The 21,527-nt window shown below is 37.0% G+C and overlaps 1 protein-coding gene across 1 annotated transcript in view; it reads left to right on the forward strand.

Moving 5' to 3' along the window:
* The first annotated feature begins 4,472 nt into the window (after positions 1-4,472).
* The window catches only part of LOC123504310 (serine/threonine-protein kinase SMG1-like), a 71,561-nt gene continuing 54,506 nt past the window's right edge, over positions 4,473-21,527 (forward strand). The window contains exons 1-5 of the mRNA XM_045254728.1: positions 4,473-4,831; positions 10,082-10,349; positions 10,825-10,931; positions 11,398-11,564; positions 11,654-11,774. Coding sequence (XP_045110663.1) covers positions 10,103-10,349; positions 10,825-10,931; positions 11,398-11,564; positions 11,654-11,774 — 642 coding nt within the window. The 5' untranslated portion in view covers positions 4,473-4,831; positions 10,082-10,102. The remainder of the gene's footprint in view (positions 4,832-10,081; positions 10,350-10,824; positions 10,932-11,397; positions 11,565-11,653; positions 11,775-21,527) is intronic.

A 21,527-nucleotide genomic window follows, 5' to 3' on the forward strand; every position in this document is an offset into this window, starting at 1 on the left:
CTTGACACCTCCCTCAACTTTTTCTTCATTAATTTCTGCAACATCCGCAGTCTTAGGTCTAATTTTCAATATGTAGCTAGAACACCATCTCTCCTGTGCTAAATCTCATTTTTTTTTACTCACCGAAACTCAGCTGTCTGAGGCAACTAACAATAAATAACCCATTTTCTGTTCTCTTCTACTTTCTCTATACTCATCTTCGCTCCAAAGCTGGACTTAACTTGCTTTCGTGCCTACACTCTTGAATATTCTGATTTTTCCACCACCTAGCTTCGACTCGAGTGGCTCTCTAACTAAATATATATGTGCTGCCGATCTCTCCTCTAACTCTTTTGACTATAATATATTCATCAACTATCTAACTTCTAAAGTGGAGCACATTCTGTCCCTTTGTTCTTTCTCACAGATTTCCATCCTTGGAGATTTCAGTGTTCACCACCAGCTTTGGCTTTCCTCTCCCTTTACAAACTATAAAGGTAAACTAACCTTCAACTTTTCTATCCCCCATGACTTAGAGCAACTGATGTAACACCGTACTCGTATTCCTGGCCGTCTTGGAGATACGCCCAACATTATTGATATTTTTCTTACCTTTAATCCTTCTGCTTATGATGTTACCCTACATTGTCCGTTGGGCTCCTCCGATCACAACCTCATATCTGTATCTTGTCCTGTTTCTCCAATCCCTCTTGAGGATCCTCCAAAGCAGAGGTGCCTCTTGCGTTCTGCCAATGCCAGTTTGGGGGACCTGAGGAGGTATTATGCTGATTTTCCCTGGAATGATTACTGTTTTCGTGTTAGAGATCCATCTCTGCGTTACAGAGGTGATAATGTCTGGCATGGAGGCGTACATTCCTCATTCTTTTTTCTCAACCTAATCTTTCTAAATTTTGGTTTAACACAACATGTTGTCGAGCTATACATGATAGAGAGGTTACCCACAAAAGTTAATTGAGCCTTCCATCACCTAAATCCCATGCACTTTATATTTTTTTTCCGGATTCATGCCAAGTCTGTTCTCCAACTTGCCAAACACTCCTTCATAAAAAAGAAATGTCAAAATCTTTCAAACTCCAACTCCCCTCGAGACTTCTGGCATCCAGCCAAAAACATCTCCAATAACTTTACTTCTTCATCTTTCCTCCTTTATTTCATTATGATGGCACCACTGCCATTACATCTATCTCTTAAGCTGAACTCCTCTTTCAAGCCATTGCTAACAACTCCTTGGATGATTCTGGGTTTGTCCCTCCCTCCCCTCTTCCCTCTGATTATTTCATACCTTCAATTAAAGTTCTTTATAATAATGTTTTCCATGCCCTCGCTGGACTAAACCCTCGGAAGGCTTATGGACCTGATATTGTTCTCAGAAACATTGCTTCCGTGCTTGCACCTTGCCTGGCTAAACTCTTTCAACAATGTCTATCGACTTCTACCTTTCTTTCATGGTGGAAGTTTACCTACATTCAGCCTGTTTCTATAAAGGGTGACAGATCTATTTCCTCAAATGATCGCCCTATAGCTTTAATCTCTTGGTTGTCTAAAGTTTTTAATCTATCCTTAATAGGAAGATTTTCATACATCCTTTACTTCACAATCTCCCATCTGATTGCCAGTATATGGCTTCCGTCAAGGTCGCTCTACTGGCTATCTGGCTTTCCTTACTGAGTCTTGGTCATTCTCCTTTAGAGATTTCGGTGAAACTTTTGCTGTTGCATTAGACATATGAAAAGCTTTTGATAGAATCTGGCACAAAGCTTTGATTTCAAAACTGCTCTCCTACGGTTTCTATCATTCGCTCTGCAACTTTGTATCAAGTTTCCTTTCCAACCGCTTTATTGCAGCAGTGGTAGACGGCCGCTGTTCTTCTCCTAAATTTATTAACAGTGGTGTTCCTCAGAGATCTGTCCTGTCACCCACTCTCTTTCTATTATTCAATAATGATCTTAACCAAAACTTTTGCCCAATCCACTCCTGCGCTGATGATAATATCCTACATCTTTCCACGTCTTTTCAGAGACGACCAACCTTCAGGAAGTCAACAGATCACGCAAGAGACGCCACAGAACGCCTGACTTCTGATCTTTCTAAGATTTCTGATTGGGGCAGAGAAAACTTAGTAGTATTTAATGCCTCAAAAACTCAATTCCTTCATCTATCAACTCGACACAACCTTCCAGACAACTATCCCCTCTTCTTTACTGACACTCAACTGTCCCCTTCTATACAAAACATCCTCGATCTGTCCTTTATTTATAATCTAAACAGGAAACTTCACATCTCATCTTTTGCTAAAACAGCTTATATATATATATATATATATATATATATATATATATATATATATATATATATATATATATATATATATATATATATATATATATATATATATATATATATATATATATATATATATATATATATTTTTTTTTTTTTTTTTTTTCACGGAACGGACACGGAACTGACAAGGAGAGTCAAAGCAAGAACCACGGAAGATAGCCCGATACGTGTGAATATCGCCTATCGAATTCAATGTCTTTTCTAAAACTGAAGCACTGAACGGACACAAAACAGAGTGTGCACTGATGCATATGAATGGGCCTTTAATGATGGATTTAGAAATAGCTACTTGTGTGACAGAACAGCAGAGGGTGTGTTTTTCTCGGTAAACTTTTCGAGTTTTGCACTACACAAGGAGACGTACTTAATGTTATTGGGGTAAAAAGCATGATGGCCACTCCCGCAGGACACCCAAATCTTTTTTTCTGATTATGCTCATCTCAGTGAAAGATTTATACGCCAAATTTGCCGTTATCATATCTTTCTTAGCGCTGAGTGAACATTGTTCATATCTATCACTGCATTTGCTATTGTAGATTTGATTTTATGTACACCATAAAGTTTTATTTGAAAGTTTATGTTTTCTTGCCTAATTGCAGATTAAAAAGATAGGTATATTTCTTGCCAACACACCAATAAAGTAGTGAAGTCTTAAGTGCATTAACGAAGGTAGCAATTTTGTCACTGCGATGATATGCTACCAGAAGTTTGGAAGAGCGTAGCTGTTCCAAGCATTATGTATGGTAAGGATGTGATTGTGTAGAATGAAAATTAACTAGACAAGTTAGAAGTAGGACAAAATAGAGTAGCAAGAATGGCACTGAATGCACCAAGGTATGTAGCGATATCTAGAAGCTCTGAGAGGAAACTTGATGGGCTGGAATACCTTTTAAAGAAAGACATGTAAAGGCAATGCTGAGATACAAAGGTAGATTAGAGCGAATGGATGATGCAAGACAAGTGAGAAAGGTGGTTCTGTTGAATGTTGGGAGTATCAGGTGGGAGAAGAAGTGTGTCAAGATGGCAGTAAAGAGTGGCTTGGAAATTAGACTTTTCAGCAGGTTGAGAGGAGGCATGTTGACAGTGACGGCATTGAGTATGGTCGTTAGATGTGGGGAGGGTCTAGAATGGCATGTAAGAAAATGGAAGAGTGAGATAGACAGAGTAGTATGTGAAACATGTGGGATTGAGTGAATGGAAGAAGATGGAACAAAAGAGTACTTTGAGTGGTACAGAGAGAAAGAGGCCCCTATGTATGAAAAGTGGAATGAGGGAAACCTGGGTGGTGATCTTCTCTTCCGAGCTAGGGCACATGGATGTGAAGTTACTGAAGTATGCCATAGACAGGAATGAGACGATGCAAGTGGTGCTGAGAGAACTGGGGAACGTCAGAATGTAGAAGACTGAGAGGGAATGGATGGTGTTGCTGCTGGGATTGTGTGGAGACATGAATGACAGGATGATATAGATTATAGAGTGACTGTGAAGGAATTCCTGGATAGAATGTGGCGTGCTAGATGTGTGAATCAGTAAAGTGAATTATGGTGATAGCTTTCTGTTTGCCGTTTTTTTTTTTTTTTTTTTTAAGGAACAGGAGCTGCTGTTATAAGTGGGAGTCAGTGGAGGAAGAGGTGCATGAGAATGACAGAGAGGAGTGGTTTACAAGTGGTATGGGGGATGAGAAAGGCTGGGAGGAATCAAAATGAGCGTGAATGGATCGTGACAAGAGGAGGCAGGGTAGGAACTGAATGAGATGCAAGGAAATGGAAGAGTGAGATAGACAGAGAGGTGAAGTGGGTGGGACTGAATATATGGAAGAATGGGATGGAACGAAAGAGTACCCTGGAATGGTACAAGGAAAAGGAAGCCCGATGTATGAAAGGTGGTATGATGGCAGCCTGGGTGGTGACCTCTTCCGAGCTAGGGCACAGTGTATGGATGTGAATGCAAGGAACTACAGGTGGTCTGAGTCCCGCAGCAAGGTGTGCCAGATATGTAACATGGGGGAGGACGAGACGGTGGAGCATGTCATGCTGGAGTGTGAGAAGTATGAGAGAGACAGGCATGAGATGATGCAAGTGATCTTGAGTGAATTAGGGCATAATAGGAATGAAAGAGTGGAGAAGACAGGAAGGGAATGGATGGTGTTGCTGCTGGGACTGTGTAGAGAGACGAGTGAAAGGATGATGGAGGCTGTGAAGGAGTATCTGGGAAGAGTGTGGTGAGCGAGGTGTAGGGATCATTAACGAAGAGAAATGCTACTTTTTTTCTTTCTGTTTTTCTGTTTTGTCTTTTTTGTCCTCTACAGGAGCAGCCGATCCAAAGGCCTGGCTCTGGAGCGATCCCGAGCCACCTGTAGCATCAAGATCAAGATCAAGACCAAAAGCACAACAACAATGTTTTCTGAGATAGCACTGAGGCCTGCGTCTTTCATAATGTTTTGATCAAATGCAGCCTTCAATTGTACGCTCATCTTGCGCATGCAGAGGTTAGCCAAGAAAATATTTTGTGTTTGTTCTTGTAGATAGGTCTGGAGCATGGTTATAATTTATTATGGCAAAGGAAGCATCGCCATCTGCGTCACCAGACCCAAGCTTTTCACTTTTCGGTGTTCTCACATTTTATAGGTATGAAGTCATAAAGGAATATAGATGTGTGTAAGGAACTTTATGTTGGTCTAATATAAATTTCATATCCGACCTTTACCTGAGTTTGGCTCTTCCCTTTGGAACACTGGTTGTATCGGACCGTCGTCTTTTAGTCAGTTCAAAGAAAATAGACAAAGCAGATTGAGGGGATGTCTGAGTTGTCCTACAGTGAACGACTTGCCACTTTAGACTTGTATTCTGTTCAAGGACGTTTACTTCGAGCTGATATGATTAAATATTGGGTAATATTTCACTGTAAGTCTTGTATCTATCCTGAGGACTTCATTGTGTTGGCCCCATTTGTTGACACCCGGGGACACAGGTTCAAACTGGCTCACCTGCACTCTTCTCTTAAATGGCAAAAACGTTTCTTCAGTTTGAGATGTGTTAATGTGTGGAACTCATTACCTGACGGTGTTGTTTTGAAGACTGAATGCCTTTAAGAGATCTCTACATTCCACACTGAGTCTTTTGTTGTTCAGATTTGTTGAGTAATGTCATCCATGGCAGATTGCACTACCACTTGCTGCATAAGGCACGTAACTCATCCATACATTACAGTGATACTCACTTGTAATTAAAATGTAAAGTGACTGGCATGTTTGCAAAGTTTGGGTGCCACCACTGTGCATGTCCATTCCCCCCTCTGTGGAGCTGTACCTCACAGGGATTGCCTACCAGGTGATAATTCCCCTATCTTCTAATCTGCAAGCCATGTAATTAAGACAAATACTAAACAGTAAACAATTACTTTACTATGCATTTTGCATGTGTTCATGGACAAGTATAGTCTCCTGCAATGACTGGTAGAGGTAGTTCATTCTTTAGTATTACATCATGATCCCCTTATCCCGTCCACCTCCAACAAGATTGGCGACATACAGGAATGCAGGATTTTCTGGGTGGGTGGGGAAGATGAAATGGCAAAATTTTAGTGTTAGATATAGCTTAAGAATTGTAAGTAAGGCAAGGCATTTATCTCTAGATATCCAGGGAAAAATACCTGCATAATATAATTTGTAGGTATTATTATAGTGTTGACTTTTCTTACCCTTTTCATCTTACAGAACTTTTCATTCTGAGTAATTTGAACCCATACATACCTGTTGCAAATTGTTTATAACATTGGCAATGATTTTTAAAGATTTGTAATTTATAATTTTAAAAATATCAAAGCTACAGGCATTAAATATAAATTCATTATCACAACGTTGTTAAGGATAAGGATTAAGCAAGAACTCTTGAAAATACGGCAAAGAAAGCCCTAACACTGAGAAGTGCCATTAGGTGTGTTTGTTCATTCGTGTGTGCGTATTGTCACATTTGTGAATACACAAAATCAATGACAGTGATTGGTTCTTTTGTTTGAGCATGCAACCACTGGCCAATAAGAATAATACATGATAAATCTAGCCAATCAGAGCAGTTTATGGAAAGGAGCAGACTCAATTTGAATCAGTCTATGGGAGATGTGTGTCTGAGTACAGTGTTGCTTCAATTATTTCCATTGTATCGCCAGATTTTATGCAAACGAATAAGGTAACAGTTTAGTTTTTTGATGTCGCTAATCAGTTTAGGCTATTTTGCTTTGGTTAGATCAGTTTAATTGTGTTAAATAAAGTTAATTTGTTCCGAGGAAGATGTATCAATGGTGCATGTCGCCTCTACTAGTTTATGTTAGCTAGGTTAAGTTAGGTCTAAGTTAGGGTTAGGTTAGTTTTGGTTAAATATGTAAGTTTCAGTAGGTTGGCGTGGGTAGCAGTGAGCACCACTGATGGTGAGCACTCTCCATAGCAGTAACAGTCAACATTTTGGACAGTTACTTTTGTGGTACTTTGCAATAATGAAACTATTTTCTTCTGGTACATTTCAGTCTGTTTTGTATTAATAATTTTTTTCCGTTTTCATTGCAATATGGCATTTTCTGAGGGGATAAACTGTGTTTTTCTTTTTCTGAGGGGATAAACTGTGTTTTTCTTGAGGGGAAGGGGAGAGGGTGAGAATATAAAAATAAACTAATTATTTGCTACAGAAATGAAGTGCAGATTCATTTAAAGTAGTTCTAAAACTACCAGAAAAAAATAGTTTTATCAAAAAGTAAGACTATGGTGTAAGACCGTAAATTTATCAATTTAGTACAGTGGACCCTTCGGACTTCAAAACATAATTCGTTCCAGAAGGCTGTTCCATGTCCAAATTGTTCCAAGTCCAAAACCATTTTTCCCTTAGGAAAGGATGTAAATTATTTTAATCCATTTGTTGCAAAACCCAAATTTTTATCTAAATAAATAAGAATTGAATTATGCAAAATCAATATATTTTACCTTTTGGTGGCAAGCTTCATGGCGAGTGTCACTTAAAGAAGTATTAAGAATATAATGGGTGGTGGCAGCACTACTATTAGCATAGTTAGTTAGTTGTATGTGGATTCTTTGTTTCACATCTGTTACAACTTGTCACTACAGTAGTTAAGAAATATTTTTGTTAGTTACGAGATCAGTGTACTTATATAGAATATTACTCAACCATTGTACCTGGTTAAGTGACTCTGGTTAAATGAAAAACTGGTCAAATGTCCTGATCGACAATGTGGAATAAGAACAAAGCGGCAACTGATGTTTAACCCCTGCCGATGGCACTAGCATCACCCGGACTCGCCAGATTCAGCCGCCTTCTGATTGTTCCAAGTTAGAATTTTGTTTCAACTCTGAGAGTAAAAATTTTTGGATATTTTGTTCCAAGTTTGAGGTATTCCAAGTCCGTAGGTCCACTTTATATTTGAAACATTAGGAAATTTTTGTTTCTCATATCCAGAAATTCTAGCCAGGGGGCACAGTCTCAACAACCCAACTCAGGGATATTAATCTAACCTCGCTTAACAGGAGGGCCGTACCCTAAGGATATTAACCAAATATGGACACCCCAGATGTTACTAATCTAACCTAGCCTAGCCTAACCAAACATAACATAACATAACATAACCTTACCAAACATAACCGTTAAATTGACTTAGGTAAATATCAAGACAAGGAACGCCACTCTGTTATTGATATTTTTGGCTCTTAAACCCACCAAACTTGGGGATATGGTGGGGAAGTGGGATTTTTGGGTGGGGAAAGCTGAAATGTAGTCAAATGTCACCTCTTACCATGAAATATAATAATGAAGAGCTGAAAACATTAGTAAATAGAGTGGTGTGCCTTGTCTTAATATTTACCTTGGCTAATACTGTATATAACTGCAGTACTGTCACTTTTCATGCAATGCCAAACATCTTGTTCTTCAGGAAAAATGCATTCCAATTGACACTTGGGACACTTCATAGTTTGGAATAACATCATGCGCTTTAAACAATGGTGATGTTTCATAGTTTTGCTTTTTAATACTGATGTATAACCTAAATAAGTGAATGAAAACACTTCACACCTGGACATGGTGAGAGAGTGATCAATAACTCTATCAAGGTGGATAGTCAGCCTTCACTTACAGATAGGAAGTCATTTGATTAGCTGATATTTTTCTTTTAATTTTTTATTGGCCGTGAAGAACTTACCACTCATGCGCACTTCCAGCTAAGGTTCCAGATTCGCTTTTGAACAAACACTTTCTCAAACACTTGGGATCCAAAATCATTTAGAATAGTAATACTTCCCACACATTTTGATAATTATTCATATGATAAAGAATCACTTATATCTGAGTATACCAATTTGCAACAGAAACTCAGAGAAATAGAGTTTATCACTATCCAGTAAGGTAAGCAAAAATCACATTCTGACTATTCTACAGGGTATTGATTTATATTATTACTCTATTTATGATTGGGTTTAGCAAATTTTGGTGGGAAATGTCTAGGGATGTTTATCAATTCAAGTTTATAGGCTATATTTATCAGTAAAACCCAGCAATGTATGCAAGGGCAGACCAAAATTATCTTGTCAACCATTCTATCCTTTGTTTTCCTAGTAATTTTGCATTTTTCATTTCTGTGACCCAAAAACCTGACATCTCCAAAAAATCCTCACACTTGCTGGGGAAGAGGTGAATATTTCATAAACTATGTATTTTCCTCTGGAAATTTGGAGACATATTTTCCTAGAATCCAATAAGGTATGCAAAAATCACTTTCCCATTGTAATTCCAAAATAATACCCTCAACCTTAACCATATTAAACATATCTTTCTTCATCTATAAAAGAGTTTGGCATTTTACTGAGATTGTTATGTGTAACTCTTCATGTTTTTATTGTGTTAAACTAAATGTTGATTGACTCCTGGATCTTTCATCCTCATAATGTATAAAAAAAAACAATTGTCTAGCTTGGAAGATGTATCTGTGACAGGGTGAGGAAGAGGTGTAACTTCAGTTTGAAAACAAGTTGTGTGCTGAGGGTTGCTTCATGGTGGAGAGTTTAGATAGCTTCTTAACCTCTCTTCATCTTAATCTATTTGTATGTGTTTCCCTAACTCAAAAGAGATGCTTCTGTTACTGGTTGCAGATTAAAAAAATAAAATTTTCCTTTGCCTTAAAGTATAAGACAATGGTTTGAGGATGAAGAGAAACTTATGTAAAACTCAGCTACAGTATATTAAAAAAAGATTATACAAAATATGTGAAAAAAGCCACCAGCAGCTGCATGTCCACTTCTTCAGCCTTGGTAGATGTGAAATGAAGTGACTGGAGTAGTTACAGTGGCACCTCAGGTCACAGCCAGGGAGTTGTGATCTCACTAGGAGGCCTACATGGCCAGCATGGTTGGGATTCTTGTCCTTTCTTGGGCTCAAATGACCAAGATAGGGCTGGAGACAAAGATATGACCATGACGGCCAGAAGTGAGTGAGTATCTAGTCAATGTGGAGACAGGGCAAGGTATCATTTTGGGGCAAGTGCACATCACAGGGGGGGATGTGGATGCTCTGCCACAATGTTATGTATTGTAATTCAAACACTCACTGTATATTGCTACATTCCAGAATGCTTCCCTAGACTAGTCAGCAGTGTGGTGTGCATTTTATTAGAAAGATACATATGCAATAGTATTGTGCAGCACTTTGTTTGAAAATAATTTGAATGTCTTTATTTATTTCAGACAGTGTACATCATATGAAAGATGGTTGGAGGGCCAGGAGGAGATAGAGAAGATGCAGGAATTGGAGGAAGAATTCATCGTGAATATCGAGGAGGAGGAGGAGGAGGAGGGAGAGGAAGTGGGCGTTACCGTCGTGGCCTGCCACACCACCGCCCCATCCCGCCTGGAGAGCGGCGAGGTGGCATGGAGCAGGGACTCCCTCCGGATGATGAGGCTCAAAAGGTTCATGCAGAGAAAGTGGATCTAATGAAACACCGACCTCATAAAGGTGACAATGATACACTGTTAGAGGTCTAATGATTATGTTCATTAAGGACGCCTTTGTTACTGGATATTGCAGTACTTGACACTCCACGACCAACTTGTTTCAAAGAGTTATTCTTTGATGTCATGGAGTGTTGCTTTTCCCTTTGTTATACACGAAACATGTTACCAATCAAATGGTTGAGAAATACCAATTGTGATTTAACTTTTAATATTCTATTTTGTTCTTGTTATCTTATTCATTTCTGAATGAGCAGAGACCACAACCAATATTAGAATTAATTCTGATGCCTTTCTTATATGACTTAAGAACATGTGAGGATGTCATATTTTTCAAGACTTTTTGATATTCTAATCCGTCATATTTTTCAAGACTTTAATATTTTTAATCAGTCATATTTTTCAAGATTGTCCAATGTTTTAAATTCCTCCAACAAATTCATATTGTGATGTTCCAATTGATCCCTGTTTATGTGCAGATGTCAACAGAGGATTCATTGAAGACTCAAGAATCTCTAAACAGCTACGGAGACTGGCCCGGGAGGATGACTCAGAGCGTTATTTGGCTCAAGTTCAGCAGCTTCAGGTTAGTACCTAATTTTCATTATGCATAATTGTAAGATATCAGGTTATAATAGAAATTGTAATATGTGTGATTAAAATGTATGTTGCTAGGCCAGCCATCACACTTGGCACATGCAGTGTTGCTTCACACTTACTTCCAGTCTAGCTTCCATATAAAGTTTATACACCTTCAGTACATGAAGATAAGCCAGTTTTTCATGAACTCTCTTTGCATTCATTTTGTGTTTGTTTTATGCCTCGGTAGAACTAAAGGCCTACCCACAAACTTTTTTTTTCTAAGTCATAACTTTGCTATTCGAGTTTCTGTGCATTATTACATAACCCAGAATAATTGAGAGAGAAAAGAAAGTGCTATCTAAGTTGTACAAAAATACTTAGAAATGTTATGATCTAAGACGTATTTAATCAGTGCAAAAAAATGATAGCTTGGCTCACGGAAGGGGATGTAAACTATACTGCACTTACAGGAATCAATAATGCTTAATGAAAATGTCAAGTATGTCCGCCGGAATGCAGACCACATTCTGGAATCGCTGTTTGAAATCCTCCATGCTGCCCCCTCACCACCTTGCCGCTGGGAAATTACAAAATGCATTGGACGTGTTGGGCATGTCATGGAGGGAGACATAAAGAGGTAAGTTTTATTTATTCTTTTTATTTTTTTTCAAAATACATCCTTGATTTTATACATAGATACATATTTATATTTTTAATTAATTTCAGGTTTGTGGATGCAACCTTAGATCGACTTGAGATATGGAAAGCTCCTGAAATGAAGGTGTTGGTGCTGAGATGCATCCTGGAAATGTTGCAGCTGGACTCTGATAAATCACAGCTTGACCAGGTTTGTTGCATATTTTGTTTTGAGAATCAAACACACACACACACACACACACACACACACACACACACACACACACACACACACACACACATGGTGTTTTATCAAGTAAATAAGAATTAAGAGATTACATAAAGAAAGAAGAACCGGATATTGTATGCCTGGCTGAAACAACACTAAATGAGGCAATCAAAATAGACTTGGATAATAGGTATAATGTATGGAGAAGAGACAGAGAGGGTAAAGGAGCTGGAAGAGTCATGATAATGTTAAGAAAGGAGATAGTGATAAACCAAGTGGAATGTGGGGAAGGAAAAGCAGAAGTATTGCATGTTAAGATACATATCAATAAAAAAGAGTTAACAATCATTGTAACATATGTGCCACCAAAAACAAATTCATGCACCAATCAAGAATATAAAGACATGATAAATGACACAATAAGGAGTCTAACGACTTATTAAAGAAAGGAGAAAAGTTACATTAGTAGGAGATTTCAACTGTAAAGAAGTGGACTGGGAATATTATGAAAGTGGTATCGGGGAAGAAGCCTGGGGAGAAAGATTCCTGAACCTAATGATAGACAATATGATGGACCAAATAGTAAAGGAATGCACAAGATTCAGAGGAAACGTCGAGCCGGCGAGATTGGACCTAGTTTTTACAAGGGGTATACAAATGAACGATGATATAAGATATAAGTGCCCATTGGGAAAAAGTGACCATGTAATATTAGAAATGGATATAGAAGAGGGAAAGGAAGATAGAGACGATTCATACAAAGGAGACCGATTAAATTACAGAAAGGCTGATATTGAGAATTTCAAGAGCTACTTCGAATACGTTAACTGGGAGGAGATGGAAAACTCAGAGACAGTGCAAGAGAAGGATAACTTATTTTTGGGAATGTACAAAACAGGAGTCGGGGAATATGTTCCGAAATATATACCTAAAAAAAAAGGAAAGAAAGATTGACTTAACACAAGGTATGCTAGGGCAAAGGAGAAAAGAGATAGAGCATGGAAAAGTTGGAGGAGAAATAGAAATCCAGTAAATAAGGAAAACTTCAAGGCAGTGAAAAATGAATATGTTAAGGTGAGGAAAGATGAGGAAAGGAACTATGAAAAGGACATTGTTGAAAAATGTTAGGAACAACTGAAATTGTTCTACAGATTCATAAATGGAAAAATTAGGCAAAAAGAAACAATAGAAAGGTTAAAAGGAGAGAATAGGATGGTGGAAGACCCAAAAAGTATGGCAGAACTATTAAATGATAAATTTCAGGAGGTCTTTACTAAGGAATCCAAATTTGAAAGGCCACAGGGTTATAGAGACCGTCTATATGAAAGAGGTTAAAGTAACCAAGCTTGAAATAAATGAGTTAATGAAGGATTTGGATGAAGGGAATGCAATGGGACCGGTGTGGTCTTCAAGCTCTAAAAATTATATAAGAATATTAGAACGGATACAGAAGATTGCTTTAAAGATGGTGGCAGAACTAGAGGACCTAACATATGAAGAAGAGCTGAAGGAAATGAGACTACCAACCTTTCAAGATAGAAGAGAACGAGGAGACCTAATCACAATGTAGAAAATAGTCAATGGCATTGAAAAGATGACAAAGAAGACCTGATGCTGGTGACAGAAGACAGGACAAGAGGACATGTAAAGAAGATCAAGATGAGGCAGTGTGTGAAGGATATTAGAAAATACAGTTTTCCACATAGAATGGTGGAGAAGTGGAATGCATTGAGTGATGAATTTGTTACAGCATATAACTTTAAGGAAAAATTGGATAAATGAAGACCTGGAGACAGGACACTATGAGCCCCACTCGAACCTTGTACAATACAACTAGGTAAATACACACACACAAAATGATAGGAGTCCTGAAGAATAAAAATTTAGTAAGAGAAATTGCAGAAAAAAAAGTGTAATTATTTTTGGCCTGAAAGAAAAGAATATTAAATATAGACCAAGAAGGGAAAAAGACAAAATGAAACCAGTAAAAGACCTACTAAAACATCTAAATGACGAGGATAGACAGAACTTAGAAGAGGAAGTAGAAGAAATCCATAGAATGGGACCATATCAAGAAGGAACAGTGAGACCAATTAAGATACTACTAAAATCACAAGCAGCAACAGGAGAAATACTATATAGAACAAAAAAACTCAGAGAAACAGAAGGTTATAAAGATATATATATATATATATATATATATATATATATATATATATATATATATATATATATATATATATATATATATATATATATATATATATATATATATATATATATATATATATATATATATATATATATATATATATATATATATATATATATATATATATATATATATATATATATATATATATATATATATATATATATATATATATATATATATATATATATATATATATATATATATATATATATATATATATATATATATATATATATATATATATATATATATATATAAAGAAAATGAAAACAAGTAGGAAAGGAAGAGACACAACAAACTGGTGCCAGAAGCAAGGGAAAAAAATAATGAAAGGTCAGAGGAAGAGAAAAAGGCATTTTATTGGAGAATTTTAGGAAACAGGGTAAGGAAATGGTATATAAAAGAGAAGGAAGAGAAAAAAAATGGAGCAAGTTTAACTAAAAAATTATAAGAACAAGAGATTAAAAATGATGTATACAAACATAGATGGGGTTTTATCAAGTAGATTAGAATTAAGAGATTACATAAAGAAAGAAGAGCCAGATATTGTATGCCTGATGGAAACAAAGTTAAATGAGGCAATAGAAATAGACATAGATAAAAGGTATAATATATGGAGGAGAGACAGAGTGGGTAAAAGAGGAGGAGAGTCATGATGATGTTAAGGAAAGAGATGGTGGTAAATCAAGTGGAGTTTGGGGAAGGAAAAGCAGAAGTACTGTGTGTTAAGATGCATATCAATAAAAAAGAGTTAACAATCATTGTAACATATGTGCCACCAAAAACAAATTCATGGACCAATCAAGAATATAAAGACATGATAAATGACACAATAAGGAGTCTAACGAGAATCATTAAAGAAAGGAGAAAAGTGATATTAGTAGGAGATTTCAACTGTAAGGAGGTGGACTGGGAAAATTATGAAAGTGGTATGGGGGAAGAAGCCTGGGGATATGGATTCTTGAATCTAATGATAGATAATATGATGGTCCAAAGAGTAAAGGAAAAACAAGATTCAGAGGAAACGACAATCGGGTGAGATTGGACCTAGTTTTTACAAGGGACATACAAATGAACGATGATATAAGATATAAGTGCCCATTGGGAAAGAGTGACCATGTAATATTAGAAATGGATATAGAAGAGGGAAAGGAAGATAGAGACGAATCATACAAAGGAGACTGATTAAATTACAGAAAGGCTGATATTGAGAACCTCAAGAGCTATTTTAAAAACATAAACTGGGAGGAGATGGAAAACTCAGAGACAGTGCAAGAGAAGTATAACTTATTTTTGGAAATATACAAAACAGGAGTCAGGGAATATGTCCCAAAATATAGACCTAAAGAAGAAGGAAAGAAGGATTGGTTTAATGCAAGGTGTGCTAGGGCAAAGGAGAAAAGAGATGGAGCATGGAAAAGGTGGAGGAGAAACAGAAATCCAGAAAATAAGGAAAACTTCAAAACAGGAAGAAATGAATTTGCTAAGGTGAGAAGGGAAGAAGAAAGGAACTATGAAAAGGAAATTGTCGAAAAATGTAAGGAACAACCGAAATTGTTCTACAGATTCATAAATGGAAAAATTAGGCAAAAAGAAACACAAGAAAGGTTAAAAGGAGAGAACAGGATGGTGGAAGACCCAAAAAGTATGGCAAAACTGTTAAATAGTAAATTTCAGGAGTTCTTTACTAAAGAATCCAAATTTGAAAGGCCAAAGGGTAATAGAGAGACAGTGTATATGAAAGAGATTAAAGTAACCAAGCTTGAAATAAAAAGAGTTAATGAAGGAACTGGATGAAGAGAAGGCAATGGGACCAGATGAAGTCTCAGGCAGAATACTGAAAGAATGTAGGGAAGAACATCATAAAATGCTCAATACAAAATGGAACAGTACCTACCAGTAGAATGGAAAAGAGGTGAGGTGGTTCCCATATATAAGAGCGGAAGGAAGGAAGAACCTTTAAATTACAGACTGGTATCACTAACTAGTGTAATATGCAAGATGTGTGAAAGAATAATAAAGAAACAATGGATCAAGTTCCTTGAAGACAAGAAATAAATATCAAATAGCCAATTTGGTTTTAGAAAAAGACGGTCGTGTGTAACTAATTTACTGAGTTTCTACTCTGGAATAGTTGATAGAGTACAAGAGAGAGAGAGAGGGATGGGTTGACTGTATTTATTTGGATTTAAAAAAAGCATTTGACAAAGTGCCACATGCAAGATTACTGTGGAAGTTAGAGGAGAAGGATGGCTTAAAAGGAAGCACATTGAGAAGTTGGAAAATTACTTGAAGGGGAGAGAAATAAGGATGGTAGTTAAAGATAGGAAGTCCAAATGGAGAAGTAGACAGCGGAGTGCCACAGGGGTCAGTATTGGTGCCAATACTTTTTCTCATATATGTAAACGACATGCCAGAGGGAGTGAACAGCTATATAAATCTGTTTGCAGATGATGCAAAACTGTGCAGAGTCATTAAACAAAATGAGGATTGTGAAATACTGCAGGAAGACTTAAACAAGATCTGGGAATGGAGTAAAAAATGGGAGATGGAATTCAATGTGGACAAAAGCCATGTCATGGAAATGAGAAAAAGTGAAAGACGACCAGTGGGAATCTATAAGATGGGAGATGGAGTAGAACTATAAAAATTAAAAAAGGGAAAGGACTTGGGAATGACGATGGAAGAAAACACTCAACCGGTAAGCCATATTTATAGAATTTTCAGAGAGACATATAATTTGTTAAGGAATATTGGAGTAGCATTTCACTACATGGACAAAGAAATGATGAAGAAATTGATAAGGACATACTAAAATAAGACCTAGATTGGAATATGCAGGAGTTGTGTGGACCCCCCATAAAAAAGAAACACATAAGGAAATTGGAGAGACTACAAAAAATGGCTACAAGAATGGTTCCAGAATTTAAAGGGATGACATATGAGGAGAGACTAAAAGCTATGGATCTACCAACCCAGGAACAGAGAAGAGAGAGAGGAGATCTGATACAAGTTTCTAAATTGATTAATGGAATGGATCAAGTGGATAATGAGAAACTAATCCTGAGAGAAGAATGTGACACTAGAAGCACAAGATCGCATAGTAAGAAACTGAGGAAGGGAAGATGTCTGAGAGATGTTAAGAAATATAGTTTCCCGCAAAGATGTGTTGAGACATGGAACAGTTTGAGTGAGGAAGTGGTGTCAGCAACAATTGTGCATAGTTTAAAAAAAAAATTGGATAAGTGTAGATATGGAAACGGGGCCACACGAGCATAAAGCCCAGGCCCTGTAAAACTACAACTAGGTAAATACAAATATACAACTTTAAAAAAAAAGGTAAATACACACACACACAGCTACGTAAATCTGTTTGCAGACGATGCGAAACTGTGCAGAGTCATTAAACAAAAAGAGGATTGTGAAATACTACAGGAAGACTTAAACAAGATCTGGAAATGCAGTAAAAAATGGGAGATGGAATTCAATGTGGACAAAAGCCATGTCATGGATATGGGAAAGATTAAAAGATGACCCGTGGGAATCTATAAGATGGGAGATGGAGTAGAACTAGAAAAAGTAAAAAAGGAAAAGGACTTGGGAGTGACAATGGAAGAAAACACTCAACCGGTAAGCCATATTGATAGAATTTTCAGAGAGACGTATAATTTGCTAAGAAATATTGGATTAGCATTTCACTACATGGACAAAGAAATGATGAAGAAATTGATAAGTACTAGAATAAGACCTAGATTGGAATATGCAGGAGTTGTGTGGACCCCCAATAAAAAGAAACACGTAAGGAAATTGGAGAGACTACAAAAAATGGTTACAAGAATGGTTCCAGAATTTAAAGGGATGACAAATGAGGAGAGACTTAAGCTATGGATCTACCAACCCTGGAACAGAGAAGAGAGAGAGGGGATCTGATACAAGATTATATATTAATTAACAGAATGGATCAAGTGGATAATGAGTAACTAATCCTGAGAGAAGAATATGACATTAGAAGCACAAGATCGCATAGTAAGAAATTGAGGAAGGGAAGATGTCTGAGAGATGGTAAAAAATTTTGTTTCCCGCAAAGATGTGTTGAGACTTTGAACAGTTTGAGTGAGGAAGTGGTGTCAGCAAAGAGTGTACATAGTTTTAAAGAAAAATTGGATAAATGTAGATATGGAGACGGGGCCACACGAGCATAAAGCCCAGGCCCTGTAAAACTACAACTAGGTAAATACACACACACGAGACGCGGTTGAGGAAGGACGCACTGGCGCCGTTTCAACAATCAGCTGATCTTCACTACATACCTGTTGTACAGTATTTACAGTGGCCTGGGCAGGTAGTGTGGACTCATTTTTTTTCATTAAATCAATTATTAAGGTATCATGAGTAAAAAATGGTTCCATCCAAATGCAGACATGAGATTAGGGAAAAAATAAAAGCTGATGATGACTATGTTGGTGAGAGAGAGAGCGCATTTGTAGGTTTCGATACGACGAATACTTCACTACTTAAGAGAGTGTTGAAGCCAAGAAAGAAAAAGAGAAGCTGAAAGATCTAGTAAACAAAGAAGAGGAAAGAGTACAGAACGTGATTAAAAAAGAAGTACAAGCAAGGAGAGTCCAAGATATGAAAGATAAGGCTGATTTTCAGGAGGTGATTCAAGAACAACTTAAAGAAAAAGAAGAAAATATGACAAACAAAATGATAGGAGTCCTCAAGACAAAAGAAAATCTAGTTAGAGAAATTGTAGAAAAAAAGAAGAGTGTAGTCGTATTTGGAATAAAAGAAAAAAATATAAAATATAGACCAAGAAGAGAAAAAGAAGAAATGAAATCAGTCAAGGACCTACTGAAGAATCTAAACGACGAAGATAGGCAGAACTTGGAAGAGGAAGTAGAAGAAATAAACAGAATGGGACCATATCAAGAAGGAAAAACAGACAATTAAATAACTAAAATAGAGAAACAGAAGAAATATTATATAGAACAACAAAACTTGAAACAGAAGGCTGCAAGGATATATAAAGAAAAATAGAAATGAGGAAGAAAGGAAGAGATACAATGAACTAGCAGCAGCAGTAAGGGAAAAAAATAATGAAAGGTCGGAAGAGGAAAAAAATGGCATTTTTTTGGAGAATTCTAGGAGACAGGATAAGGAAATGGTATATAAACGAGAAGGAAGAGAAAAAAGTGGAACAAGTTTAACTAAAAATGATAAAGGCAAGAGACTAAAAATGATGTATACGAACATAGACAGGGTTTTATCAAGTAAATTAGAATTAAGAGATTACATAAAGAAAGAAAATCCGGATATTGTATGCCTGGCTGAAACAAAACTAAATGAGGCAATTAAAATAGACTTGGATAATAGGTATGATGTATGGAGAAGAGACAGAGTGGGTAAAGGAGGAGTAGGAGTCATGATAATGTTAAGGAAGGAGATAGTGATAAACCAAGTGGAATGTGGGGAAGGAAAAGCAGAAATATTGTATGATTATTATTTTTTTTTTATTTATTTTTTTTTTGGGAAGAGGGCCAGCCAAGGGCAAAAAAAGAAAGTTAAGAAAAAGGCCCACTTGAGCGCTGGCTCTCCAAAGAGTACAAAAAGTGCCAAAACCGTCAGCCAGAATTAGGGGAGCAAATGCCTCGATACCTCCCTCTTATAAGAAGATAAGAAGACAAGTTTTAGGAATTCGGAAATACAGATGCAGGGAGGGAGTTCCAGAGTTTATCAGTGAAAGGGATGAATGATTGAGAGTACTGGTTGACTCTTGCATTAGAGAGTTGGACAGAATAGGGATGAGAGGAAGAAGAAAGCCTTGTGCAGCATGGCCACAGGAGGAGGGGAGGCATGCAGTTAGCAAGATCAGTGGAACAATTACCATGAAAATAGCGATAAAATATAGAAAGGGATGCAACATTTCGGTGGTAAGAAAGAGACTGAAGACAGTTAGTCAGAGGAGGGGAGTTGATGAGACGAAGAGCTTTCGATTCCACCCTATCGAGCAAAGCTGTGTGACTGGAACCCCCCCAAACATGCGAAGAGTACTCGATACAGGGACGGATAAGGCCCTTATACAGAGTAAGCAGTTGAGGCGAGAAAACTGTCGGAGACGCCTCAGAACACCTAACTTCATAGAAGCTGTTTTAGCAAGAGATGAGATGTGAAGTTTCCAGTTAAGATTATGAGCAAAGGACAGACCGAGGATATTCATTGTGGAAGAGGGAGACAGTTGAGTGTCATTGAAGAAGAGGGGATAGTTGTCTGGAAGGTTGTGTCGAGTTGATAGATGCATATTAATAAAAAAGTTAACAATCATTGTCACATATGTGCCACCAAAAACAAATTCATGGACCAATCAAGATTATAAAGACATGATAAATGACACAATAAGGAATCTAATGAGAATCGTTAAAGAAAGGAAAAAAGTGATATTAGTAGGAGATTTCAACTGTAAAGAAGTGGACTGGGAAAATTATTAAAGTGGTATGGGGGAAGAAGCCTGGGGAGAAAGATTCCTGAACCTAATGATAGACAATATGATGGACCAGAGAGTAAAGAAATGCACAAAATTCAGAGGAAACGACGAGCCGGCGAGATTGGAACTAGTTTTACAAGGGGTATACAAATGAATGATGATATAAGATATAAGTGTCCATTGGGAAAGAGTGACCATGTAATATTAGAAATGGATATAGAAGAAGGAAAGGAAGATAGAGACGATTCATACAAGGGAGACCGATTAAATTACAGAAAGGCTGATATTGAGAATCTCAAGAACTATTTTAAAAACGTAAACTGGGAGGAGATGGAAAACTCAGAGACGATGCAAGAGAAGTATAACTTATTTTTGGAAATATACAAAACAGGAGTCAGGGAATATGTCCCAAAATATAGACCTAAAGAAGAAGGAAAGAAAGATTGGTTTAATTTAATGCACGGTGTGCTAGGGCAAAGGAGAAAAGAGATGGACCATGGAAAAGGTAGAAGAGAAATAGAAATCCAGCAAATAAGGAAAACTTCAAGGCAGCGAGAAATTAATATGTTAAGGTGAGGAAGGAAGAGGAAAAGAACTTTGAAAAGGACATTGTCAAAAAATGTAAGGAGCAACCAAAATTGTTCTACAGATTCATAAATGGAAAAATAAGGCAAAGAGAAACAATAGGAAGGTTTAAAGGAGAGATCGGGATGGTGGAAGACCCAAAAAGTATGGCAGAACTATTAGATAATAAATTTCAGGAGGTCTTTACTAAGGAATCCAAATTTGAAAGGCCACAGGGTAATAGAGAGACAGTCTATATGAAAGAGATTAAAGTAACCAAGCTTGAAATAAAAGAGTTAATGAAGGAACTGGATGAAGAGAGGGCAATGGGACCAGATGAAGTCTCAGGCAGAATACTGAAAGAATGTAGGGAAGAACTAGCAAGTCCTATATACAGCATCATAAAATGCTCAATAGAAAATGGAACAGTACCAGTAGAATGGAAAAGAGCTGAGGTGGTTCCCATATATAA

The sequence above is a fragment of the Portunus trituberculatus genome, chromosome 15 (assembly GCF_017591435.1).
Source record: "Portunus trituberculatus isolate SZX2019 chromosome 15, ASM1759143v1, whole genome shotgun sequence".
In the NCBI taxonomy this organism is placed as follows: domain Eukaryota; kingdom Metazoa; phylum Arthropoda; class Malacostraca; order Decapoda; family Portunidae; genus Portunus; species Portunus trituberculatus.